The sequence below is a fragment of the Syngnathus floridae genome, chromosome 4, assembly GCF_059516105.1.
Source record: "Syngnathus floridae isolate MCC-2025c chromosome 4, RoL_Sflo_1.0, whole genome shotgun sequence".
Lineage (NCBI taxonomy): Eukaryota > Metazoa > Chordata > Actinopteri > Syngnathiformes > Syngnathidae > Syngnathus > Syngnathus floridae.
In genome coordinates, this window is record NC_142416.1 from 6,984,948 (window position 1) to 7,003,890 (window position 18,943).

The 18,943-nt window shown below is 45.0% G+C and overlaps 1 protein-coding gene across 1 annotated transcript in view; it reads right to left on the reverse strand.

Moving 5' to 3' along the window:
- Positions 1–18,943, reverse strand: part of sorcs3a (sortilin related VPS10 domain containing receptor 3a) — a 296,809-nt gene that overhangs the window by 80,274 nt on the left and 197,592 nt on the right. Inside the window, exons 8-9 of the mRNA XM_088374786.1 lie at positions 13,911–14,000; positions 7,034–7,213 (exon numbers count right to left, since the gene is read on the reverse strand). Of these exons, the coding sequence (XP_088230912.1) occupies positions 7,034–7,213; positions 13,911–14,000 (270 nt within the window). The remainder of the gene's footprint in view (positions 1–7,033; positions 7,214–13,910; positions 14,001–18,943) is intronic.

Genomic DNA, 18,943 nt, shown 5'->3' on the forward strand with positions numbered 1-18,943 from the left:
GGACTCTGCCGTGCATCTGGAGCGGCTAGCGTGCTATCGGGCGGACCGTGCCATTGTACGAGGGGGAAAGTCGCGAGGAGGTGGAATATGCGTCTACATCCGAGAAGAATGGTGCCGGGACTCTGTGGTGGTATGTAAGCACTGCTCGCCGCTTGTGGAGTTTGTGATCATTAAGTGCCGTCCTTTTTATCTGCCGAGGGAATTTACCGCGATTCTGCTAGTCGCGGTATACATCCCGCCTTCCAACATCGAAAGCGACAGGATTGCGGCGCTTGGTGAACTGTACCAGGCTGTCAGTGAACAGCAAACAGCGCACCCTGACGGTTTCACCATCTTCGCTGGAGACTTCAATCATGCCAACCTGAAGTCTGTTTTCCCGAGGCTTCACCAGCATGTTACTTTTCCGACACGTGGAGACAGCTTCCTGGACCTAGTCTACTCGGCGCAAAAGGGAGCTTTCAAAGCCACCCCCCTCCCCATCTGGGGCTTTCTGACCATCTCACCGTTTTGCTTTTGCCCGCATACAGACAATTGGTAAAGGCATCCAGGCAGTTCGGAGGCGGGTTCGGGTGTGGCCTGAGGGTGCCTCCGATGCACTTCGTGACTGTTTCGACACCACTGACTGGGACTTGTTTAAGCAGGCAGCCACCTACAACGATTGGACGGACATAGAGGAGTATACTGACTCTGTTACCTCTTACGTCACGAAGTGCATCGATGATGTGACTTGCTCGAAATCCGTCGTCACTCGCGCGAACTGGAAGCCGTGGCTGACGGGGGCTGTCCTCAGACTGTTGAGGGCCAGGGACAAGGCTTTCAGAGCGGGTGATGAGGCTGGCTTGAGGACAGCGAGGGCCGACCTGTCCCGAGGCATCAAAGAAGCGAAGAAGGCGTTCTCGTGCAAGGTCTCCACCCACTTCAAGGACAGCAAAGACGCACGTAGCCTTTGGCGGGGCATTCAGACCATCACGGACTATAAGCCCGCGCCGAGGAGCTGTGAGGGCGACGTCCGTCTGCTGAACGATCTGAACCGCTTCTTTGCTCGCTTCGACGCCCAGAACAGCACTTGCCCACTGAAGACCACTCCCCCCCCCACACGAGCAGCCCCTGCGCCTCTCGGCCGACGGCGTGAGGATTGCGCTTGCCGCTATTGACACCCGTAAGGCGGCGGGCCCTGACAACATCCCGGGTCGAGCGCTGAAGGACTGCGCTGGGGAGCTGTCAGGTGTCTTCACGGACATCTTTAACGTTTCCCTGCAGCAGGCCATCGTCCCCTCGTGTTTCAAGGCTGCCACCATCGTTCCTGTGCCGAAGAAACCTGCACCGTCCTGCTTCAATGACTACCGCCCCGTGGCACTGACGCCCATCATCATGAAGTGCTTTGAGCGGCTTGTCATGGAGCACATCAAGTCCGTTCTCCCCCCCACCATTGACCCTTTCCAGTTTGCGTACCGTGCCAAGCGGTCCTCTGAGGATGCCATCTGCTCTGCCCTCCACTCGGCCCTCACCCACCTGGAGAGAAAGGACTCGTATGTGAGGTTGCTGTTTGTGGACTTCAGCTCTGCCTTCAACACCATTGTGCCCAGCGACTCATCTGCAATCTCGACGAGCTGGGCCTCAGTACCTCCCTCTGCAACTGGCTACTGGACTTCCTCTGTCAGAGGCCTCAGGTGGTGCGTGTTGGCGACAAAATCTCCGCCAGCATCACGCTGAGCACGGGGGCCCCCCAGGGCTGCGTGCTCAGTCCATTGCTCTTCACCCTGCTGACGCATGACTGCACTGCGACCTACAGCGACAACCGCATAGTGAAGTTTGCTGACGACACGACTCTGGTGGGTCTCATCACGAAGGGCAACGAGACTCGGTACAGGTCAGAAGTTGACCTTCTGACCACGTGGTGCAGGGATAACAACCTCCTGCTGAACGTCAATAAGACCAAGGAAATCGTTGTTGACTTCCGGAAGGGTCACACAACACACCTGCCGCTGATCATCGACGGTGCTGTGGTGGAGAGGGTGAGCTGCACCAAGTTCCTGGGGGTGCATATCAGTGAGGACCTCTCCTGGTCCGCAAACACCTCGTCACTGGCTAAGAAAGCTCAGCGCCGCCTGTACTTCCTGCGGAAGCTCAGGCGTGCATGTGCTCCTCAGGCAGTCCTGTCTACATTCTACCGTGGCACCATTGAGAGCGTCCTCACCAGTTGCATCGCTGTCTGGGGTGGTAACTGCACTGAACAGAACTTGAAGGCCCTGCAGCGCATAGTGAATACGGCTGGTAAGATTATTGGTGCTTCGCTCCCCTCCCTGAAGGACATTTACACCTCCCATCTCGTCCGCAAGGCAACCTCGATTGCCAGAGATGTGAGTCACCCGGCTCACTCTTTGTTTGACCTTCTGCCCTCTGGGAAGAGGTACAGGAGCCTGCGCTCCCGCACCACCAGACTCGCCAACAGCTTCTTTCTCCAGGCTGTTAGGGCCCTGAACTCGTTACTCCCTTCTGCGTAGCGTGCGGCACTGTTGCGCTATTTTCGGGAATGTCTGCTGTACGCGCACTTGCTCCTTTTTTTTTTTTGCTCCTCTTATTTATTTATTTATTTGTTGTGTTATTTATTCATTATTTATTCAGCACGCTTTTGTTATACTTGTTTACTTGTTTGTCTGTTGTGAGCCATGTCTTGTCACCGTGGGATAGGGGGGAACGAAATTTCGGTTTCTTTGTGTGTCTTTGGCATGTGGAGAAATTGACAATAAAGCTGCCTTTGACTTTGACTTTGAAAAAGCTGAAGAACCTTTGGTGGACAAAGAAGGCTCTGAAGATCCCGCAGCTTGCTGCCTTTGGAGACACCAGAGGATTCTTCGAAGCCACAAGAGTGGTATACAGCCCCAGCTACCGTTCCCTAACCCCGCTTTGCTCCAAGAATGGCTCACGTTGACGAAAGAAAAGGAAGCAATAACAAAGAGGTGGAAAGAACATTTCGAGGATTTTATGAATAGGGACACCACTCCGGAGATAGAGGCTCTTAAAAAACTCCCTCAACAGCCCATAATTGAGAAGATGGGAGAACCACCCAGCCTGGAAGAGGTGCAGGATGCAATTAGGAAGATGAAGAACAACAAGCCGGCCGGCCCCGATGGCATCCCAGCAGAAGTCCTGAAGGAAGGCGGACCCGATCTCCTCAGACACATCCATGCACTGCTTCTCAAAATATGGGAACAACAGAAAATCCCTGCACAACTTAGGGATGCCCTAGTTGTCCCCATCTCTAAGAAGGGAGACAAGGCAGACTGCGGGAACTACCGTGGCATTTCTATTCTGTCCACCGCAGGCAAAGCCCTAGCTCGGGTTTTGGCCAACAGACTCACACCCCTGGCAGAAAACATCCTTCCCAAGTCTCAAAGTGGGTTCTGCCCAAACAGAAGCACCACAGACATGATTTTCATTGCTCGTCAACTTCAAGAAAAATGCAGGGTACAGAATTTACCACTATACATGTGTCAGGAATGAGTTGGGGCAGGGCGACCAAATGCAGCTTGAACCAGGATTTATTGAAGGGAAAGGGAGATGGAAGGGAGGCAGGTGGGGCGCCGACAACACAGACGGGAGGGAGACTCACGGCCAGCCTGGTGTATATACGTATATGATGCTGCTGATTATAAACTGCAGGACCAGCGGCGGGTCCACGATAAATTCCCCCTTTGGGGGCATAAAGTAGTGATCCCTCGCTATTTCGCGGTTTGTCTTTCGCGGCCTCAGTGCATCACGGGTTTTTAATATTAAATACTGTGGATATTTCGGTGCATCGCGGATTTTTGTGGCGTCACTTGAAACGCGAGGCTTTGTCTGCCTCTGTGACTTTACAGCACACTATTGGCCGGTAGAGGAGACAAGACCAATGGGAACATGTTGATCTGTATTCTTGACGCTTATTGGCTTAAAGCTGTAAGAGCAGTTCTAACCACGCTTTATGTCAGCTTCCCGCAATCCCGCGACGTATCAACTCTTCCACCTCTTTCGCGTCAGCAGAATCAGTAGCATCTCTGATTTGTGCTCTAATTTTATTAGCACGCGCAGATCCCCATTGCATATGCTGGCCAGCATGGTGAGAGCAGAGCGGAGTTGTGACACATTTAGAGTAGTTTTTTTGGTGATTTTATGAGTCTTAGTGAAGCCCTACAGACTGTTTCTAAAAGTCAGTTTAACTTTGAAACGTTTGAAGTGTTTTATAATGCAATAAAGTGTTTAAAAATACAAATATAAAAGTGCGGATATCATAAAAATAATAATTCCATCGCGAATTTTCACCTATCAGGGAACTTGGAACCATCCATTTTCTATACCACTTGTCCCCACAGTGGTCACGGGCGTGCTGGAGCAGTCATCGGGCAGTAGGCGGGGAACACCCTGAATTGGTTGCCAGACAATCGCAGGGCACACAGAGACGAACAACCATCCGCACTCACACCTTGGGGCAATTTGGAGTGCTCAATTGGCAAGCATGATTTTGGGATGTGGGAGGAAAGTACCCGGGGAAAAAATGCAAACTCCACACAGGGATCGCTGGAGGTGGAATCGAACCGACACCCTCCTAACCGTGAGGCAGACGTGCTAACCAGTGCCCCACCGAGCCGCCCGTCTTGGAACCAATTATCAGCAATAAACAGTGGGAATGGGAAGTAGCTGACCTCGAGTCAGTGAAGAGAATATTTTCAAGACCTCAATTGCACTGTCACGCCGTACCATGAATATGCAGAATTAGCGATTAAAGAGGCAGGCTTTCCTAACGCTGAAGTCATTGTAGTGGTTAAAAAGCTACTTGGTGCCCGAGTCCCAAGGGTGGATGATGTATGTCGATTTCCTCAGCCTGGCTGTTGTGGGGCTCTGCTCATTAACATGCCTCTGCAACATTGGACATTGGGGACAGTGCCTCTGGGTTGGCGTACTGGGTGGTTGTTAAGTATGAAGCGGCTGGGATGAAAATCACCACCTCCAAATTTGACACCAAGGTCTTCAGTTCGAAAATAGTCGACTGGTCTTTCCAGAATCAGATTCTGCCCCAAATGGGTGGAGTTCACGTATCTAGGGGAGGATGGAGATTACAAGATTACATGCATCTGAAAGGTGTCCAGGCTCTCCCTTAAAGATAGGGTGAGAAGTGTCATCCGTGAGGGATTCAAATTCTAGCCACTGCTCCTCCACATTGAGATTAGGTGGGCTTGGGAATCTCGTTAGGATGCCTACTGGACACTTACCAGGTAAGGTGTTCTGGGCACATCCCACTGAGAGGTGGGCTAGGGGTGACCCAGGACATGCTGGTGAGACTATGTTTCCCAGCTTGCCTGGGAACCTCTTGGAATTCCCTTGAGGGAACTGGAAAAAAGGGTCTGGGAAAGGTAAGTCTGGACTTCCCTGCTAAAGCTGCTCTCCCGCGAGCTGACCCTGATGGATGGATGGATGAATGGATGGATGGATGGATGGATGGATGGATGGATGGATGGATGGATGGATGGATGGATGGATGGATGGATGGATGGATGGATGGATGGATGGATGGATGGATGGATGGATGGATGGATGGATGGATGGATGGATGGATGGATGGATATACCGCTGGACTGTTCTTTTTGAATCATAAATTATCCAATGTCAGCTGAAGCTGTCTTTGAATGTGGTGTGTGAATATTGTAAGCATTAACTCTTATGCAGTTGTCAGCATTCATTAAATGTTCTAAATGGTCGCCAAATGATCGCCAGATATCAACCAACGGTTTTAGTGTTTTATCCTGTCTCAAAAAGTTTGAAACATGTTCACAATTGCCTTGTGACAAGAAAAGTTCAGGTAAATGTCTGGGAACTTTTTGGCATACTTTGGCGACCTTGGACGAACCCTGACCTTTGCTACCTTTGTAAACACTCAATTTTTCACAGCTCAGTGGTTTAGGGGCTTAACTTGAACTTACTACAATGTTGGTCATATTCATTGGTGGACACGTATATTTATATTCACAAATGGCCAACCCACTGGTCCATCATCATCATTATTTCAGGCCAGCCCAGTCTGTCACTCATTGTGTGAAGGCTTTATGATTATTCTACAAATTCCGCCCATTTTTTCGACACTTAACTACTTCAACATACTTCAACCGATTCACTCCATTCCACTTTTAACTTAATTTCAAATATTCATGACACTGTTGCTTACATTTTTTTCATTCCAAAAATCTTCCATTTTCACAAAATTCGCAAATTTCTAGCAACTTTTTCCCCATTCATTCTTAATGGCACATTCAACATTTCACATTTACGTTGTTCCAGTTTGAAATTCACGTCATTCAGCACATTCAAATCACATTGGGGACATTCCCGAAATTGGCAAGTTAAAAAATTTCACGTTTTCACGTTTAAAATTTGCGCAAAATTTCACAAAAGTTCACGTTTCCAGTTCTAATTTCTACATTTTTCAACCGATTCAACCCGGTCCAACTTTAAACTGTTCATCTTTCGCCTACCTCACAGGTGTCAAACTCAAGGCCCGGGGGCCAGATACAGCACGCCACATCATTTTATGAGGCCCGCAAAGACAAATTGTGCATCAAATTCGTGTGTCATTACTAGAATTGCAAATTGTCTTCACTTTTAATAATGAAGTGAAGTGAAGTGAAATGTATTTTTGAACAAACAACAAACACAAAATCATTTTTTCACATTTTCACATAATTTCACGTTATGCCAATAAGGCACATAAACCAACATGTTCAAAAAAGGAGAAGGAACAAGCTATTGCTCTTTTTTTCCTACCCCTTTTATACATCATAATTCTCAACATGGTTGGGTGTTTCAGTCCGGAGGTAGTTGAGCAACCGCAAAAGTAAATGGTTAAATTGCAGGTGTGTAACTCTTCCCTTAATTCAAATTCATGTGCAAATGGTTTAGGGTAGGTCCCAGATTGCAGTATAAAAATAATAGAACATGTGACTTCCCGTTCAATCGATGACACGTTTTCTTACATTAACGACCAATTTCAATAGGAGCCTACCTCATACAAATCCAGCATCTGGTTCCCTCCTATGCCTTTAGTTGTCTTGACATTTTCCATGGCCAAGGTGAAGTAGATGCCTCTCGTGTCAGACAGGTAGAGGTTATAGGTGTCATTCTGGTTCCACTCTTGCACTGCTGCAAATACTTGCTTTTCATCTGTGCTGACAATGTGTAAATCCTGACAGGGAGCAGCGAGAGAAATTAAAAGGATTTATGACCAGACAGCGAGACGAGTGAGATTAGAGAAGGCTGACCCTGTGGGAGTGGTCATGAGATCAATGACATACTGTGAATATACCAGATAGTTAATGACAAATTGCACAGTGTACTGTACCTTTAGCTGTACAGCAGCTTGTGATACCATAATAAATCTAACTTTCAAAGAACACCAGTCTAAATACGCAATTCAGTGATCCCTCGCTACTTCGCGGTTCGTTTATCGCGGCTTCACTGCATCGTGAATTTTTTACAGCCAATACAAAAAAGTTATGAAAAAGTTCTAAAAACATATTTGCAGTGTTGTACTTTGTTATAAAAGAAGTTGTTATAATAAAAAAAACTTCTGAAAAAACGTATTGGTCTGAATATAAGATGCTGTTTTTTGCATTGAAATAAGACTGAAAAAGTGGGGGTTATCTTTACATTTGGGGTCTATGCATTATACCCTTTCACTTGTGCGCAGCAGTAAGTTAAAGGTTGCTGGTATCGACTGAGTATGTTGCTGTGATCGTGTGCGTCTTTGACACAAAGTGAGTATATACATTTCATTGTTACTACTGTCCACTGTTGTGCCGTTTGTCCGATCGCGGTTTGCTTCATGTGTGTGCTGTTTGATTGACAGCTCCGGCGCGCTCCTTTAAGTTTGCATCGCATCGTACGAGCAGAATACACGGATAACTACAGCCATTACGCAGCGGCACAGCGACTAATGGTCGCCGGCAAATGTATTTTATTGCCTCGATGACTTATGTTTGGTGTATTGCCGAGAGTATTTCATTTATGGTCATTTAGTGTAACAGAACTGTTACGCGCAGTTAGTTATGTAATGTGTGTCGTCTACCAGTGTTGTGTGACATCAGAAGTTGAGCGTTGACTGACGTGCTTTATTTCTGTCTGTTGCTGAAACACACACACACACACACACACACACACACACACACACACACACACACACACACACACACACACACACCACACAAACACACACACGCAAACACACACACACACACACACTCTTCACATGCTTCATACAATAATCACACACACAAGAATCACATTTACACACCCAAAGACTCACCCATGTACACTGCACACACCTGTTCTCACATCCTTACGACCAAACGTGTGCCTATACACTTTTGCCAGTTTGCCTGTATGCCCCTATGAGCCACAGTGCCTGTTACTTTTTTGCCAATAATTTAGTAAAGCAATCAAAACTGAACCACGCCTTCTCTCCTGTGTTCTGACCGACACCCAGAGGCGAAAAGAGCATAACCATCCGAGTCAACCCCCTATACCAGGGATGTCAAAGTCAAACACACAGAGGGCCAAAAAAACAAATTTGCTACAAGCCGAGGGCCGGACTGGTTCAATGTTTATTAAAATATATCGGAATGATTGCACATAGCCTATTGAACTAAGACCTAACACAGTGTACATTATTTAATGATTAAATGAATATGGCTCTGTCAGTAACTTCAAGGGAAAATATTTTCAACAGCCAAACAGCAAAAAATTAAATTGTTTTAAAAACAAAATGTGTTTCTTAATATCAAGATAAATGCATAAATAAAAGTGCATGCATTATAAACTGAAAATGTATTATTGTGCTGCTCTATGATCTACCGATCATTGCTTTCAAATCGTAAAATAAAAAATTAATCAAATCAGTTGTATTCTTTCTCATGGCTCTTATCTGCAATTTTCCCTTGGTCCATTCAACTGAAAAATAAATATAAATAAAAAAATGCAAAAATTTACGGCACACAGACAAAACAATACTTTCTTCAAAGAAAAATCACGTCTTGAACTGATTTTGAACTGGCTGATTTGGCGATCTCTTTTGCCACAATAAAGCTAGCCTTGGCAGCAGCCTCGCTTTGCGATTTAGCATACGTGAACATAGCCTGTCTGGACTTAAGGCCTCGTTTTAATTCTTCCACCTTCTGTAGCTTTTGTTCATATTCCATTTTCTTGTCTTGGTCTGTGTGTTTCTTGGACGTTCGATAGTGCCTTCTTAAATTTAATTCTTTCATTACAGCCGCATTTTCTCCACACAGAAGACACACAAGTTTGCGTCTTACCTCCGTAAACATGTACTCTGCCTACCACCTGGCCTGAAACCCCCTGTTCTCAGCGTCCACCTTACGTTTAGCCATTTTTGAGGAGGGGGGTATCAGAAAGTTGAACTCTGCTCTGACTACTGAGGAATAATGAAGCCGCTTGTGCAAGCTGCAGGGACATCGCGGGCTACCGTTGCATTGTGGGAAATGTAGTGTTGGTGCGTGCAAAACACCAGCGGGCGGCTGTGGCCTGCGGGCCGGTTCTAATAGTAATTCAATATCATCCAGGGGGCCATAGATAATCAATTCGCGGGCCGGATCTGGCCCGCGGGCCGTAACTCTGACATATGTGCCCTATACAGTCCTCAGGCTCCCCAACAATAGCGGTAGCAATTTGCATTATTTTATTGCAATGTTTTTCCTTATTCAGATTCACATCTACATATGTTACACACACACCCACACACGTATAATATTAATATTTTCAATATTTATACAATATTTTCTGTATGTTATTTATATTATTAATGTATTATTTAAATATTTGGAACTATTATTTAATGTTCTAATAATACTATATGGACTTCGATGGTTTCATATACATTTCATATACGTACATATAAATACATCATATACATTGACACACAAAAAATTTATAGATGAGAGGGTGACCCTACTTTGCGGATTTTACTTATCGCGGGGTGGTTTTGGAACCAATTTCCCGCGACAAACGAGGCTTTACTGTACTGTAGTTTGAAATAAGCATCGGAGGCAATGAGTAAATTTACATATAGTCATCTATTTTACTTGTTCTTTGATCACAATTTTTTTTTTAGGTTTCATTACCTGACATGTTTCGGCTATCACTTCCGCCTTCATCAGAGTATCACCAGTGTGGTTGTCACCACACCAGTGGTTGTCACCACACCAGTGACATGCTGATGAAGGCGGAAGTGATAGCTGAAACATGTCAGATAATGAAACCTAAATACAGTGGAGCCTCGGTTTTCGAACGTCCCGGTTCTCGAACAAATCGGTATTCGAACAAAAAAATCGAGATTTTTTTGCTTCGGATGTCGGACGAAATTCGGTTCTTGAACCTCGCGAGATGAGCCGAGAGGACCCGCATGCCAACTGACTCCGTTCGTTATTACGTTCTCGTTACTCTGAGGATTGCATCAACTCTAATCATGCCTCCAAAGGAAGCAAGTGGGAGCAGTAAAGCCATCCTAAAACACAAAGACGCTCCTAAAGCAATGCGACACTGAGCGCCCGGCGCGCTGCGTCTGCGCGATCGGACCAAATTAAGCTCCCTGCGACCGCTCTGTCACAATAATGCGACCAGCGCGGTGCAGTTGCGCGTTCAGCGGTGCGCTGCAGTTGCGCGATCGGACAAAATTAAGCTCCCTGCGCACTGATGTCCACTTAATTATTGGAAAGTACAGCAGGACGTTTAAAATAATTTCTAAATTTCAGCGACAGCTCTGTCACAGGGGACCACTGGGACCAGCGCGGTGCAGTTGCGCGGTCGGCGACGCGCTACGGTTGCGCGTTCGGTGGTGCTCTGCAGTTGCGCAATTGGACAAAAATGCGCAAATGAAAAAAATGCTTAACCATGTTTTTTTTGGCTTGGATTATTTTTTTTTCCCATTATTTGTAATAGGAAAATATGATTCGGAATTCGAACAATTCACTTCTCGATTTGTTTGTGATAAAAGAACCGGTAAAATAATTGACAATTGAAAACAAAATGAACAACTAACATTTGAAACCCAAATATTTACAGTATTTGTGTTTTTAAGCTCCATGTAAATGCATGCAGAAAACCAAATATGCATTTAATAATTGTTTTTTAAATTCTCAATACAACCCTCTTTTCTAGTTGTCACGTGCCGTGCCACCTGCCACCCAGCCGGTAATTTTCCGTCACAGCCACGCCCCTCCAGTCAACTCAATTATCGGCACCTGCTCCCGACTCATTCACTCCCCTACTGAAACCTCACACGCCGACCAATCCTTATCAATATGTCCCCATATGCCACCCATTTTGTACCTGTGCCTCGTGCCTTGCCTCTGTGCTTACACTTGCCTCCAGTTGCCGACCCGATTTGTTTCTACTGACCGACTACGCCCGGCTGCCGCCAACCCCGACTAATTGCCTGACTCCGACCATGACCGAACGCCGCCATCCCTGACCCATCGCCCGTCCACGACCACACCGTGTTTGATCTCCACTTCCCTCCTCCCAGAGAGATCAATAAAGCAGTGTTTTCGCACTTGGTCGTCCTGTCTGTTTCTGATAGAACATACTGACCACCTCTACGACCAGCGCACACGAGGACGGGCTAGTCCACATGGAGGAGCGACGAAATGGACACTCGGCAGAGGTCAAGAACCTCAATCAAATGCCCCGTTTGCAACCAGTGCAAGGCATCCAACCGGCCCCTGGCTGGCCTGCTCCAACCGCTAGCCGTCCTTCATCGTCCTTGGTTCCACCTGGCGATCGACTTCGTCACTGGTCTCCCTCCGTCCGAGGGGCACACGGTGATCCTAACCATTGTCAATCGATTCAGCAAGATGTCTTGCCTCATCCTGTTGTCCAAGCTGCCCACGGCAAGACAGATGACCCAGATCCTGTTGCGGGAGGTATTTCGGTACCATGGCCCACAGTTTGCCTCGACCTCCTGGTTCTGACGCTTTCTTGGGGCCACGACCAGCCTCACCTCTGGGTTCCATCCCAGTCTAACAGACAGGCAGAGCGTCTCAACCAAGAGCTGGATAAGGCCGTCTGCTGCATGTCATCCAGCAATCGGTGCAGGTGGGCCCAGTAACTGCCGTGGTTCACAACACGCTCCCGATCTCTGCCACAGGCCTGTCCCCGTTCCAGTGCATGTTCGGCTACCAGCGGCCACTGTTCGACCATCAGGAGCGGACCACCGCCTGCTCATCGGTCCTGGTGTGCATTCATCGCTGCCATCAGGCTCGGGCTTGGCCCAACTTCTTCGGACTGTCGCCAGGCCAATAAGCACCGGACGCCGGCCCCAACATACTGGGTGGGTCAGCGCGTGTGGCACTCTGCTCGGTACATTCCATTCCGGATGGAGTCCCTCAAATTGCTTCATGGGACCGTTCCCCATCCGCTCGGGGATCACCCCCTCCGCCAGCCGAGCTCCATGAGAGTCCACCCCACATTCCACGGGTGAGACCTGTCCACGATAGCCCGCTGGTTCCTGTGTCCGCTCCTCCACCTCTCAGGCTCATTAATGGGGACCCCGCATACACTGTCCAGTCACTGCTCCTGTCCCATCTGCACAGCCGGGGGATCCAATGCATGGTCAACTGGGAGGGCTACAATGACTCCCACCGCTCCTGGGTACCGGCCCGCTGGATCCTTGACCAGGCCCTCATCAAAGAGTTCCACAGCCAGCATCCGGACCATCACGCTCGCGGGCGAGGGCATCTGAGGGGGTCCAGGAGGGCCGCAGCACCCGGTCGCACATCTTGTGCCTTGTCTTCTGCCTCGTCCTCTGTTCCAGATGCACCGGCGGCACCGCCGCTGCCTCCAGTTTCGGCTCCTGACGTTAGGGATTCGGACGGGGAAGTATTCATTGATCCACGTGAGAGTATTGATCCGCTCTTTATCCTTTACGCAGTAATGCTGTGTTTTTGATGCTATGCTGCTTGAGACAGGAAATCGGCAATCGGTGTTGGTTTTTTGGCCTTGCTGTTTCTCTGCATGAATGTTCCCAGTTTCTCTGGAACTTTTGATGAGATTATGGGTCGTAGATGATAACATTCCTAAATTCCTTGCAATTGTATGTTGAAAAACTGTGAACTGTTTGAGTATTTGCCAACGTAGCCGTCCACAAAAGTGGACTTTGCCTCATCCTTGCTTGTAAACAACTGGGCCTTTCAGGTAATGTTCCAAACAGGTGATTTTTTTAAACATTTCTCAACTTTTTCAGCCTTCTGTTACCCCGTCCCAGTTTTCTTGAAAGCCTCGGAGGTATAAAGTTCAAAATGAGAGAATACTTCATAAAAGTTTGGACATTTAATGTATTTGTATTGTATTCAACTAAATATAGCAGGGACAGAATTTGCATTGTATGTTTACATTCATTTTTTACAATGTATTTGTAACTGTGGTTTATCTGCCACCATCTAATGGTGATATATGTGAAGCACACTTGTTTCTCATCCATCCATCATCCATCCATCCATCCATCCATCCATCCATCCATCCATCCATCCATCCATCCATCCATCCATCCATCCATCCATCCATCCAGCCAGCCAGCCAGCCAGCCAGCCAGCCATCCATCCATCCAATTTCTATACCGCTTGTCCCCACGCTGGACCCTATCCCAGCATCATGTGGGAGGAAACCGGAGTGCACCACCGTGCCGCCACTTGTTTCTCACATGTTGATATTCGTTTAAACAGGCTGTTTGTCTTTTGTTGTGACTTAGATGGCGTTCAGACTAATTCATACAAAAGTCAAGAAAATTCCATTGAGTTCTCATACGTTTTTGAATAAACCCCGTGTATCCGTGATTGCTCAAAACTGGAAAAGCAAAATATGTTCCAACCTACCTTTGGTAAGGAATATTTTGGAAGTTTTATTTGGATGAACAGGTCTCTCTTGTAGGAAACAAAATAAGTAGCTCTCCCTGGCGTAGGCACCTATAAAATCAATTACACACACGAATTAAACTAGGCATCATGAGGCATAATTTTTGCACCCAAGCTACAAGCAGAGAAGAAGCAGGAAGCAGAACAGTAAAAGTACAACTATATATACAAACAGGGTCCGGCATAATGATCTTATACATTTGTAGGTTTAATAAAATGCACTTGAGAGCCTTGTCATCAACCAGATCTGCTGCTGCTGCTGCTTGCGTTCTTTTTTCTCAACTTTGATTCATGTCTGCCTTTTAAATGAGGTATGACAAAATATTTTTTGAGTTAATTTTTTAATATATATATATATATATATATATATATATATATATATATATATATATATATATATATATATATATATATGTATATATATATATACATACACACACACACACACACACACACACACACACACACACACACACACACACACACACAGGGTTCGGCAAAATGATGTATTTTTTTTTTTTTGTTTCGTTTCATTTTATTTTCGTTTCGTTTTCGAATAATGTTATTTTGTTTCGTTTTTTTTTGTTTCGTTTCATTTCATTTCCGTTTCGTTTTCGAATAATGTTATTTTGTTTCGTTTCAATTGCTAACATGAATTGGACGGATGAGCATCGCGCTTTCATCGTGGAAACGTTTATGAAGAACGAATCTGTAACTGCAACACAACGAGGGTTCTGTTTGCGCTTCAGACTTGGTAGACATGATCCCGTGCCTGCTCGAAACACAATCTTGTTATGGGTTACTAACTTCAGAGCCAGTGATTCAGCATTGAAACGAAAATCAGCCGGCCGACCTCGCACCGCCAGAAAATTCTAAAATTATATTTGTGTAAATAGGTCAAAACTAGTGGTGGTCAGGTGGATCAAAACAAGTACAATAAATCAAAATAAAAATATCAACAATATCAAATTAGTATCTCAATTAGAACGCGACTTGCGTGATGAGATTAGTTACAGTTTTGGTCTTGTATGCATTGCTGGTGACAGCCAGGTTGCCGGACTTGGTGCTTTTTTGAATCAGCGCCAAGCAGGCACCATTAGCTCTCACCCTCTTACCTTCCCTCTTTCTTTTCCTCTTGCATTCTGTCCATCACAGCAGAGCATACAAGCAAGCAAGCAAGCTGCTCCACGGAATAAGAAGCAGCTTGCTGGAGCCGCTCACAAAAACCTGTAACCAAAAGGTTTGCTCTGCACAGAGTGGCTTCTTTTTTTAACTAAAGATTGCTAAATTGTTTAGACTTCATTTATCATACTTTCGCCAGTTGTTTATTTTGTGTTGGATCCCCTGAACACAAAGAGTACATGGATATGTGTGATATTGTAGTAGTTGTCGTAATTGTAGTAAGCACATGAAGAAAAACATCCATCCTTTATCTGAAGCCCTTTTCCTCACAAGGGTCGTGGGCAAACTGGAACCTATGCCAGCAGGCGGGGGACACCCTGAACTGGTTGCAGGGCACACATAGACAAACCGATTCACACTTGCACTCACACGTAAGGGCTATTTGGAATGGCCGACAATGCATGTTGGTGAGGAAACCGGAGTATCCAGAGGAAAACCACATAAACACAGGGACAACATGCAAACTCCACAGAGAAAGGCCAGAATCGAAGCCACCACCTCTGCACTGTGAGGCGGACGTGCTAACAGCTAACTGCACATGTTGAAATTTATAAAATGTGTTGCACAAATGCAGTCTAACCTTAGAGGTACATGAATAATAGTTTTTCATTGGGCTGACCAGGGCTTCTATTGTGAGGGCCTCTGACCTGTCTTGTTGGCAAATTAGGTGATTTTTAGCTCATTTTAAGCTGTTATAATAGTGCACCAACCGTTGGCACCTTAAATACAAAAAATTGACTGGAACTGTGCCACCTTAAAATTCAAAGCAGGAGCCTCAGTGCATCAGCGGAGGTGAGTTTAAACTAAATCTCTTATCGTTGGACCACAATTGAACAGTGTAAAGTGGTGCAATATACTGTAGTGGCTTGAACAACAGGCAATAAGAATCTAGAATGACATTTAAAAGTAAAAAGTACAATATATATATATATATATATATATATATATATATATATATATATATATATATATATATATATATATATATATATATATACATATATATGAAAAAGAGGAAAGGTAATTTTTTCTAGTACAGTAGTTCCTGGACAGAACCTGGAAAACAAAAATTATTGTTTTTTTCGGTGACCACTTTGTGCATTTCTTTTAGGAAAATAAATCTGACAAATAATAATAACAATACTACTACTACTTGTCAGGGTCCGGGAGTTTTCTTTTCTGTCCACAAGTGGCATCCGTGAGCAGGGTGGCTGAGGATCCACAGGTGCTGCTGATCAGGCTTGTTAAGGGGAGACTCTTAAGGAGCTTGCTGTCAGCAACTCGTCGCCTGAGTGTTAGACGATGTTGGTCACCTCTACGGCTGTTGACACCACGTTCCCACCCTCCTCATCTACGCCATGACTCCTGGTTCTCTGGTCGGCCCGTTTGCCCACCACCACGTTACCATCGAACCATCTGACAGATTGATTTTGTCTTCCAGCTCCTGGACCCCACTCACAGATCTCAGCTAAGATCCACTCCTCTCTGGCGGAACTTCACGCACTCCCCCATCGAGGAACCAGCTCGGTCACTCCTCTTGGACCCCGGCTCAACTACCCACAGTATCTCAATAAATCCGTAACGATCACTTTGGTCTCTCTGAGTTCGTTCTGCATGTGGATCAAATCAATCGCCCGCACCATGACACTACTACTGCTCCTCCTACTACTACTAGTAGTAATAATAATAATAATAATAACAATAATAATAATAATACTGGAAATCTCACCAAAACACTTACAGGTCATGAAAATGATTGACAATCGGCAATTTATCTAATTATATCAAACTGATTTAAATGTGTGCTTTACCCTCATAAACACTTGTTTTTCTTGACCTTCCTAAAATACCTGTGATGTATACCAGTAATACCAATTGATGACCGAAACGCGGTTAAAATCAAGGTGAACTAGAAAATGCAATTCTTGTAGAAATTGCGTGTGAAGGTGAAGAACCTGAATAAATACTAGGGGAATACTGAAGAATGATGTTTAAAGTTGGAACGGGTTGAATCGGTTGAAAAATGTAGAAATTAGAAGAGAAAAACTAAATTTTGGAAAATTTGGCGTGAATTTCAAAATTGAAAATGTGGAATTTTTGGTACGTGTGAAGTTGTTGAATAAGTAGGCCAGGGGTGTCAAACAAATTTTTTTTGCGGGCCGCATTGTCGTCATAGCTTCTTTCGGAGGGCCATTATGACTGTCAACCCAAATAAATGTATCAGCACCTCATATTACATACAGTCAGTGACGTGCGGTGAGGGTTGGGGTTGTTGAGGCACTGACTCAGTCAGATTTACAAACATACTGTATGATGCTAAGGCACTGACTCACAAGTCAGCTTTACAAGCATACATGGTTGTTATCCCATTCTTGATTAAATTTAATAACATTTTAAACACACCACTGTACATTTAAACACACCACAGCAATATTCTTACCTTTACTTGTAAATGAAGTCTTTTTTAGAGTACCAATCTTTTTGAAACGAACGTGTTGTAGTCTGTCCCGGGAGGCCCGTAGTTTGAATTAATCCTCGCAAATCTGGCGTTGGTCTTCCCTTACTTATGATTTCTTGCTTTGACTGAAAATCAAGTTTTGACAAATTTCTTATCTTCGAGATTATATCCTCCATTTTCAGGGAAAGTAAAGCCAAATAGCAACGCGTTAGCACCGAATGTTGTTGGTTGTTTTTCTTTTCTTTTTTTTCTTCTTAATTTACTCTCGCATTTACTCGTGTTGTGAACTATTAGCCGCAGGCTCACTATCGCCCCATCTTTGAGGCAAAAGTACTGGCTGCCTCAAGGCCCGTATTTTCCCGCTGACTGCAAGCACGCGCCGTTTGCACGCGCTCGGTACAGTGTGTGAGTGGTGCACACTCTCACACGCACGCCCTGAGAGGCACTACCTGTCACTGCCTCAGCCTCCATGATTCTCGTATCCCGTTGTTATTTGAACAAGAAATACAGCTATTTTGACTATGAAAATGATCCAAATGTATAGGAAACACACCAAAATTGCAATTAAAGCATAGACTACAGGACAGATATTATATTATGTTTTATTATATCATTCATTTTTTAACAACTTATGGTGACAACTGAGGAAACCATGTTGAGCCCTTTACCGCCCCTGGTGGCAAAGTGAGGCACTGCCTCACCTGCCTCCTATGAGTGCACGTGCCTGCATACAGTAAAAGCTACAAAACAAACTGATAAATAACTCGTTTTCAAATCATACCAGTAAAAACTGGTCAAATATTTTAAAAATATATACTCTGAACGCATTTAGAAATGATCTGATAGCTCAAGATTGGAGGAATGTTTATGAAAAAGAGGATGTTGATGCAGCCTATAATTTATTTCTAAATACTTTTTTGACTCTATATCATAAAAACTGTCCAATTCAGCGACCAAAGAAAACTTTAAAACGACCAGATAAACCGTGGTTCACTGGGGGTCTGTTGAATGCCTGCAAAAAAAAAGAATGAATTATATAAAGACTTCATTAAACACAGAACTAAATATAAAAGATATAAAATTAAACTAACAGAAATTCTTAGAAAATGTAAGAAATTATTATAGTAAACTGTTGGAAACAAATACAAATAATATAAAGAGCACATGAAATATTTTAAACTCAATTATAAGAAAAAAAATGAGTGCCGGATTCACAAATGAATTCTTTGAAAATGGTAAGATAACTAAAAATAGTGATGAAGTGGTGGCAGGATTCAACAATTTTTTTGTGAATGTAGGGCCTAAACTGGCAGATGAGATAAAGGGGAGGTGTATCACAATTTTTTGGGGAACG